Source organism: Kryptolebias marmoratus, linkage group LG8, assembly GCF_001649575.2.
Source record: "Kryptolebias marmoratus isolate JLee-2015 linkage group LG8, ASM164957v2, whole genome shotgun sequence".
Lineage (NCBI taxonomy): Eukaryota > Metazoa > Chordata > Actinopteri > Cyprinodontiformes > Rivulidae > Kryptolebias > Kryptolebias marmoratus.
The window spans coordinates 1,881,705-1,891,618 of record NC_051437.1 but is presented as its reverse complement, the minus strand read 5'-3'; the positions used below and the strand labels follow the sequence as shown (position 1 = coordinate 1,891,618).

Genomic DNA, 9,914 nt, shown 5'->3' with positions numbered 1-9,914 from the left:
GAGGAGGAGGAGGAGGAGGAGGAGGCGTCTGACTAAACTCACCCTGCTGCTACTGGTCGGGCTGATCCTGGACTTATTTTATTCTTTTTTTTTTTTTTTTTTTTTTTTTTTTTTTTTTTTTTTTTTTGTGAATTAATAAATGAAATGAACCCAAAAACAGGCAGAATTGATCAGGTGAAATCTCAATATCTGAGATTGATTTTGTGTATTAAATGTAATGAACATTTTTTGTATAGCCCACAGATCTGTCCTAACTTGTTTAAGGAAACATAATAGATCCCCTTTAAGCAACACTTTAAAAGGTCTCAGGTTTCAGTTTAACTATATGGCACAAGTATAACTCCATAGATTAATATATGTTTTAAAAAAATGTGGTCAGGAGATGCAGAGCCTCGCCTGTCATCACAAAAAAACAAAACAAGTAATCAAAAATAATAGAAAAATGAAGTGAAAATTAATGTCAGGATCTGGGTTTTTGGTTGTTCTTTTACGTTTATTGTTAAGTTTTTTTTCTTTTTATTTATCATGTTTTGTACTTTGTTAGTCTTGTGTTTCGTTCTGCTCCTTGTGTTTTCAGTCTGTTCAATCGTTTCTCCCTCAGTCAGTATTTTTCCACATCAGCCTGCCACACCCATCTACACCTGCTCCTGGTTTGTAATTTCCTCTTTAAATTCAGTCAGCCACCACCTCTTGTCAGTGGATCATTGTTGGTTTTCTTCCTGTTAGTTTCCCCATTTCCTGGAGTTTTTGTGTAGTTTGCTGCCACATCATCCTTTTGTTTTTGTTATGAATAAACCTTATTTTTTTTTTCCTTAGGTTCCTTGTACCAGTCTGCATTTCTGTGTCTGACTCTACACAACCATGACAATTAACATTTGTTTTATATTTAATTTGTTACCTCCCTCAAGAAGGTTATGCTTTCAAAAGCGTCTGTTTGTCTCTGCACAAGATTACTCAAAAGGTTATGAACTGATTTTTATTAAATTTTCGGAAAATATTAAACACGGTACAAGAATCCTACCTAAAAGAATCAGATCCTACCTAAACAACAGGAACTTCTTTGTATCAATAGGTAACTTTTCTTCAGAGCGAACAGAAGTCACATGTGGAGTACCCCAAGGTTCAATCCTGGGACCCCTTCTATTTAATATCTACATGCTCCCACTAGCCCAGATTATAACAAGTAATAACATTAGTTACCATAAGTACATAGATGATACACATATTACAATGTCACCAGGTGACTCTGAACCTATCCTAGCACCGAACAGATGCGCAGAACAAATCAATGCGTGGATGTGCCAAAACTTTCTCCAGCTGAACAGAAACAAGACTGAAATTATTATCTTTGGACCTAAAGAGGAACGATCAAAAGTCAGCGCGCAGCTTCAGGTATTACAGCTAAAAACTAGTGATCAGGCCCCAAACCTGGGTGTAGTAATGGACTCAGACCTAAACCTTAAGGGACACATTAAAACAGTTACAGTCGGCTTTCTACCACCTGAAGAACATCTCCAGATTTAAAGGACTAATGTCACATCAAGACCTATAGAAAATTATGCACGCGTTCATCTTTAGTCGTCTCGATTACTGCAACAGTGTCTTCACAGGTCTGCCAAAAAAATCAATCAAACAGCTGCAGCTGATCCAAAATGCTGCTGCTCGTGTTCTCACTAAGACCAGAAAAATAGAGCACATCAACCCGGTTTTAATGTCCCTACACTGGCTCCCTATAGCTCAGAGAATAGACTTTAAAATACTTCTATTAGTTTATAAATCACTGAACGGTCTAGCACCACAATACATTAAACACTTATTATTGTTGTATCAACCCTCCAGAACACTCAGGTCTTCTGGTTCTGGTCTACTTTGTATCCCCAGAACCAAACATGGAGAAGCAGCTTTCAGTTTCTATGCACCATCAATCTGGAACAAACTCACGGAAAACTGCAAAACAGCCGAAACATTAAATCAAGGCTGAAAACTCACCTGTTTAGAGCTGCCTTTGATTAGTAGTCCGCAAACAAATTCAGGTGAACAAAATATCTTATTACATATTGACCTTATGATTATCATTTTTATGATTTTTTTTTTGGATGATTGTAATGATCTTTTTGATGTTTTTTTGATGATTGTAATGATTCTACTGATGTTTTTATGATGTAAAGCACTTTGAATGCCATTCCATTTATTTATTTATTTTCCATTCCATCCTCTTCCGCTTATCTGGGGTCGGGTCGCGGGGGCAGTAGCCTAAGCAGGGAGACCCAGACTTCCTTCTCCCCAGCCACTTGGGCCAGCTCCTCTGGGGGAATCCCAAGGCGTTCCCAGGCCAGCCAAGAAACATAGTCCCTCCAGCGTGTCCTGGGTCTTACCCTGGGCCTCCTCCCGGTGGGACGTGCCCGGAATACCTCACCAGGGAGGCGTCCAGGAGGCATCCTCACCAGATGCCCGAGCCACCTCAACTGGCTCCTCTCGACATGGAGGAGCAGCAGCTCTACTCTACTCTAGCCAGAACCTCTCAACCTCACACACCTCAGCTCAGGCTCCTTCCCCACCAGAGAGGTGACATTCCACGTCCCAAGAGCCAGCTTCTGTAGCCGAGAATCAGACCGCCAAGGTCCCCGCCTTCAGCCACCACCCATCCCACATTGCACCCGACCCCTTTGGGCTCCATGGAGCCCGGCCACCAGGCGCTCGCCAACGTGCCCCATCTCCAGGCCTGGCTCCAGAGTGGGGCCCCGGTGACCCGCGTCCGGGCGAGGGAACACTGTGTCCAATATCTTGACTCATCATAAGGGGTCTTTGGGCTGCACTTTGTCGGGCCCCTCACCTAGGACCTGTCTGCCCTGGGCTGCCACCTTATCGTGGTGGACGGATTTGAGTGTCCCAGTGATCCTAGGAGCTATGCTGTCAGGGGCTTAATGCCCCTAGTAGGGTCACTGTGAATGCCTTGATGCTGAAATGTGCTATACAAATAAATTTTTACTTACTTATTGTGTTTGTTAGGCAACAGCTGATATTTAAAAGGGAAAATACTTGTCTTTTTGCTTACAAAGACAAGCCAGAAGCCTTCAGTCTATTCAAACTGACTAATCTCTGATGAAGATGCAAAAAAGTCCAGTGGATGGATTTATGACCTTGATTGGGTGGCAAAGAGCTAAGCTAGCTAATAGACAGCTATGCACTAAGCAGTTTACACAGCACTCACATCCTGCTGCCAGCTGAAAACCATGCAGTTCAAAACTGATAGCTACTGTTCACTCTGCATGCTAAAACTAATGATTTCTACAAACGGTCGGTGACACGTGTTTGCTAAGGTAGCAAACCTCTGCAATGCATAAATAAAAATATTATTTCATAACAATGTGTTGTGTTAGATTACCCATAGCTCCAGTTTATTTAGCCTTGGTTCAGTTTTACACATTGGAATCTAAGCTCATAGCATAGTTTGACCCTCTGAAATGCACACAAAACACACACACACACACAGTACTTAAATTCCTTGACATTTTAATACAGAAATGGTGTATTTAAAAAATATTTACAGGTGAAAAAAAGAATTATGAATGAATTGGTTCCAGTAATTGTAGGGAAATGAATATAGGTTCTAATACATGATGTAATTAATCATTTAAATTATTTAGTAGTTCATTAATTAATTGAAGTTGTAGGGCACAAACCAAAAAGTGGATATTTTATAACATTGTTATCAGTCTCAACAAAACCCTAAAAGGAGTTCTTTTTATTTAAAGATACCAGAACCACACACATAAGACATGGTAGGCTGAGAATTCAATTTAGGTTATATGTTTATAAACAAAACTGAAAATAAAAACATATTTTGCAGATAGTCTTTAATGACTTTAAATAGACCTAATATATCTATAAGTTATTAATAAAATTGGGGTAAAATGTTTGTTTTAGGTAAGGACAAAAATCTGGTTTGACATATACTGTATTTTGGAGTATTTTAATCTGTCACCTCCTGGCCTGGGGCCATTTTGGGTGGAGTTTGCATGTTCTCTTAGTGCACACATGGGTTTTCTACGGGTGCTCAAAAAGGTTTTCTCCAAACACAACATCCTAGTACATTTCAAACCCAACAGGACTCTCAGACAGAGGCTGATCCATCCTACGGACGAAACATCCAAACACAAGCGGAGTGGTGTCTGCAGTTCAGTGCGGTGAGAAATGTCCAGATCTCTATATTGGATAAACCAAACAACCTCTCCACAGATGCATGGCTCAACACAGAGGAGCCAGCTCTTCTGGAGAGGATGTAGCTGGGCATCTACACCTGAAGGACAAGGGACACTCTTTTGAGGACCATTTTGGACCGTGAAGACAGATGGTGTGAGAGGGGGTTGAAGAAAGCTATTTATGTCAAACATGAAAAAAACAACTTTAAACAGAAGAGGAAGTCTCAGGTTTCAGCATTAAGCCAAAAACCCAGTCATTTTCACTCTAATCAACACCTGCATTCATGTGACCAAAACAATCTCTCTTATGAGACAAGCTAACCAAGACCATAAGGACTCCATTGGATGGGGAAAGAGATTAATCTGTATGTGAATCTAGTTTACACAACAGAGTATCTCATGCAGTTTAAAGCTTTAAACAAATTGTTTTCAGAAATAAATGATTAGGATCAGGTTTTATTCATCAGGATTTATTGATTAGTACCAGGATTTATGAATTTGGAATTATTGATCAGGATTAGTTGGTCAGGATTTATTTACCAGGATTGGGAATTATTGATCAGGATTACCTGATTATGATTTAGATTTATTGATTGAAATTTATTATTTAGAAATCAAAAAATTCTTATCGATGATCAGGAGATATTGCAGATCCAATATTTGGGATTGAAGATGAAATGGTGCCTTCACTGACAGTGTACCACAGAGTGGTGCAGGTTAGAACATTCACAGGTTCAACTTCAGTGTCGTCCTGTGTGCTGCTGCCGCAGTATTCGTAACCAAACCGGATCAAATATTGTTCCTGAATGCAGGTCCTAACTATTGGTAGAACTGTGTGTTCTGGTGTGTCGGTGTTGACAGACTGTTTGTTAGTGATTATAGCTCTCAGTTAATTGGCTGATGATGAGGTTAGTTATGATGTAATCTTCCCCACTCCCTCTGCCTCGCGCGCAGACAGCTCCCCCTCCCTTTCCTTCTTGTTTCCCCACCTCCTTCTGTCTTTCTCTCCGATCCAACCAACATGGCCGCTAAATCGGATGGAGCAGCGGTGTCTGTGGAGGATGACAACCCGCCCAGGAGCCTCTCGGTGCCGGGGAACCCCTCGGTCCGGCCTGGCTGCGCTGCACCCGGCGGGAAGCCCTATACCCTGCTGGACTGCTGCTGGGTACTTTGCGCCCTGCTCGTCTTCTTCTCCGACGGCGCGACCGACCTGTGGCTGGCCGCCGACTACTACCTGAGAGGAGATTACTGGTGGTTCGGCTTGACGCTGGTCTTTGTCGTAGTGCCCTCCGCCGTGGTCCAGGTTCTGAGTTTCAGGTGGTTCGTGTATGACTACTCTGATCTCAGCGGCGGGGACGGTTCAGCCACCGGCAGCTACGCGGCAGCAGCGGGCGATAGCGCTTCGAGCACCAAGGACAGCGACCAGCGCGGTGGGAGCGCGGCGGCGGCGGCGGCGGCGGCGGCGGCTCTCCCGGTGTACACAGCCTCAGCTCAGCCCGCCGCGGGCGGGAGGGCGGGCTCCCCCCGGAGGTGCTGCACCATCTGCATGTGGGTCTTTCAGAGCGTGCTTCACGTCCTGCAGCTGGGGCAGGTCTGGAGGTAAGACCGCTGCGGAACCAGAGGGGCGTGTTTGTACGGATGTGCGCGCGAGTGCACGCGTGCTGCTTTGTGCTGAATGTGTGCGAGGTGCACGTGTGAGCACTGCACCCTGAACCGTACCCTGCTCTTCAGGTAGTCTGTGTGCGCGCGCGCATCATGAGCTTATTGAGAAAAAAGTCCGTCCTGTCCCGGTTCAGACCGAGTTAGATCCGGTTCTCTGCTCCGCTGATGTAGCAGCATCAGGTTCTGTCTGACGGTACAGAGCCGAACCTGGTATCAGCACACTCTGAGATCTTCCTGAACCACGTGACTAAATCCAGCACAGGTCACAGCATTAGTGTCTGCATGATAGAAGGATTTATTCTTTCCATTCACACCTGATCGTGTTTTGGTTAGAAATAGCAGATATCGTATCAGAACAATCTGCAAGTGTCACTGGGAATAAAGAAACTGTTTGAGGTTCTGAAGATATATTTGGATTATTTAAAGGGATCACAGAAGAAATGTGTAGGGGTGCTAAATCAAAAGTAAACTCTGCAAACCTTTAATAACTCAGATATGTAAACTGGGGATAACTTTGTTTTTTTTACAAAGTTACTGATTTCTGAGGGCTTTTAACATAAATTATTAAAGAATTAGCATTCTTCAAAAAAATGCATGTCACCTGCTGCCTTTCCTGCCAGACGTTTAGACTAACATCATCTTATGAGGAGAAATGATAGCTGTTATTGTCAAACCTAAAATATAACTTTATGTAACATTGTGAAATGTCACACTCAGAATGTGTTGGGAATGACGGAGCCAAATTTGACCAAGCTAAATTTGATCTTATTATATGTAAAACTGACAGAGTTATGGACATTTTTGTGTTAACTAATGTTGATTAGCTGTGGAACTGATTGACTCCAAAAGGTAACATTCTTGTTAAACTTCCTTTGTACTTTGCACAAATTAGCAAAATTGCCAAAATGTTGTATTTTGCCTAAATTCTCATTTATTTATAACACACACACACACACACCCCATAAATATGTATATATATATATATATATATATATATATATATATATATATATATGTGTGTGTATGTGTGTGTGTGTGTGTGTGTGTGTGTGTGTGTTTGTATTATGGCTATTTTTTTCAAACTGGAAAACAGTTTGGATCTACTGTTTATTAACTTGCAAAGCTAAAAAATCAAGTGTTAAAAATTAATGTAAAAAACCCCACCCCAAGTTTCCCAGTTTACATCCTCTTTCTAGGTTATTAGTTAGTCAGTGGTTCTCAAATCTTTTATAAATAGGGTTAGACGGTGCCCCCCTTTGGAGTAAGAAAACATTTCAGGTCCCCCTCAGCTCTTGTAGAGCCAAGCTGGGCTCTCTAGATTGCTATTTTGAGTGTTTATATATATATATTTTAAAAAGGAACAAATAACAATTGTGCTTTGCTAAAAGAATATAAACAGACTTGCTCAGCTTTTGATGTACAGTAAACTTTAGAACTATAACAAAAAAGGTCCAATCTGTGTACAGAAATCCAAAAAGTGTAAATATAAAAGGAGCTTAATATTATCAGACTACCAAATGAGTTTTTTTGTCCTATATATCTAAAAATAAGAACAATACTGTTGAAAATCTTCCTAAATCAAAAGTGCAGGTGTTTGTCAGATACAGAGACTTGAGTCCATTCAGTGAGGTCTGATTTTATTTTATCACAGTTTGTGCCTTAATGCTTTATTTTTCACTGATGCTGTTTCTGAAAGTGATTTTTTTTTTCTGTGTTGTGATAATCACATTTTCTTATTAAAATCTTATTGGTTAGAGCATAATGGTTTACCTAATAATATTTGATTGACAGCTAATAGTATTAAGTTTAGAGATTTTAGACACACAAGGTCTTTTTTTTAGCTGCTTGTATTGGCTAAGATGAGCTTCCTTCGTAGGGCGGCTGGGCTCAACTTTAGAGATAAGGTAAGGAGCTCCATCAGCCGGGGAAAGCTCAGAGTAGAGCCACTGCTCCTTTGCATTGAAAGGAGTCAGTTGAAGTGATTCAGGCATCTGATTAAAGTGCCTCCTGGACGCCTCCTTTTGGAAGTTTTTCAGGCATGTCCCACTGGGAAGAGGCATCTGAGCAGAGCCAGAAGTCATTGTGGGGATTATGTATCCTGGCCTGGGAACACCTTGGGATCCCCAAGGAGGAGTTGGAGAGTGTTTGCTGGTGAAAGGGAGGTCTGGGTTTCTCTCCTGGACCTGTTGCCTTTGTGACCTGACCACAGATAAGCAATAGAAGATGGATGGATGGATAAATAGGGTGTTTTGTCACTGTAACTTCAACAAACTGTTTTTTACCATCTCTTCTTTGAGTTGATGTAGTCTTGGTTTATCCATATACACTAGTGAACATCATGAGTAAACAGATATGGGAAAAAAACCTGTGTGTGAGCTTCCCCATATGCTGAATGTGTGAGGATTTAGGTTTTGATGTTTTCAGTTTGTTATCTTTATTATCTTGTTGCTGTTTTGAGTTATTGTTTGAGTTTGGGTTTTTCCTGTTTGTGTTGCTGTCAGTATTCACTCCTCCTCCGTCACTCTTTTGCCTTCCTTGCCACGCCCATCTCCACCTTTCTGTCGTTATCCCCACTCACCTGTTTCCACTTATCTCGTCACCCTCAGTGTTTAAAAACCCGGTCACTTCTGCCACACCCTGCCAGTTCATTGTTTGTTATTTGCCTTTCTATGTTTTCTTGTTACCTTGCCGTGCCGTCTTGGATTTTTGTTATGTTTTAGTTGCTGCCAAGTCAGCTTTTGTTTTTGGTTATTTTCTTAAGTTTAATAAATTAGTTTTTTCGTTTTAAGAATGAGTCTGCATTCTGGGTTTGTCTCCATCTCCACCGACCTTGACAGAATGTACTGCTCAGTTCCATAATAACGATGACAAAAAAACCCCAAAAACTGACAATTTGTCCGTTATTTAAAGTGACTCATTCAGAAAGCAAACGTTTCCTCCATTGAAGATAAAACCTCTGTGCATGATCCTCCAGATAGAGGCCCGGCTACACCCTGCGCATCTCTGTAAAGTGTGTTCTCAGTCGAAGTGCACAGAAGGGTTCATGTGCGCAGGTTACAAGCATGCAGACATTGGAGATTTGGGACAGTACAGGTTAAGTCTTCAACTTGCGCCTCTGGGCCGTAACTGTGACATCCAACAGGACCGGTCTCTGTTTTGGTATTTTAAGAGGGTGCCAGTACAATTTTATTAGTGCAGTATAGGTATTTTTGCTTTCCAAAGTCATTACAGGAGATATTTGGCTGTGCAAATGTGTTTTGTTCTGACTTGTTGAATACAGAGTAAAGTTTGATAGTATTCACACCTGTACAGCAGAGTAAAACAAGAATTATTTCAATACTTTACATTTGAAAACTGCTTTTTCCGTGACAGACCCACAGGGTTTCCCCCAGAAAAGAGGCTAAGCCTGGTGGTTGGTGGTCGTTTGCTGGACTATTGCCAGCCGACCGTCATTTAGTAAAAAAAAAAAGATTAAAGTTGACAGGAAACTTTAAAATATGGCTATTTATTATATGATATTGTAAAATCCATTCATCTTCTTCCTCTTATCCGGGGTCGGGTCAAAGGGGCAGCAGCCTAAGCAGGGAGACCCAGACTTCCCTCTCCCCAGCCACTTGGTCCAGCTCCTCCGGGGGAATCCCAAGGAGGAGCTTCACCTGTTCCCTCCTTCGTGAACAAGACCCCGATCTATGACAAGCACAGAAGTCCAAACACAGAACACGGCTCGGGTTTAGATCAGGGGGGCCGTTCCTCCCAACCACACCCCTCCAGGTCTCACTGTCATTGCCCACATGAGCGTTGAAGTCCCCCAGCAGAACAAGGGAGTCCCCAACAGAGGACTCCCAAAATTGTGGATAATCTGAACTGCTATTCAGCGCATAAGCGCAAACAACAGTCAGGACCCGTCCCCCCACACGTAGGTGGAGGGAGGCTACCCTCTCGTTCACCGGGGTAAACCCCAACGTACAGGCACCAAGATGGGGGCAACAAGTATGCCCACTCCTGCTCGGCGCCTCTCGCCGTGGGCAACTCCAGAGTGAAAGAGTGTCC

General features: G+C 42.3%; 1 protein-coding gene across 1 annotated transcript in view; it reads left to right on the top strand.

Annotated features, from left to right (window-relative positions):
• The first annotated feature begins 4,537 nt into the window (after nt 1–4,537).
• Nucleotides 4,538–9,914, top strand: part of xkr7 (XK, Kell blood group complex subunit-related family, member 7) — a 78,800-nt gene continuing 73,423 nt past the window's right edge. The window contains exon 1 of the mRNA XM_017409595.3: nt 4,538–5,801. Within this exon, the coding sequence (XP_017265084.1) occupies nt 5,224–5,801 (578 nt within the window). The 5' untranslated portion in view covers nt 4,538–5,223. The remainder of the gene's footprint in view (nt 5,802–9,914) is intronic.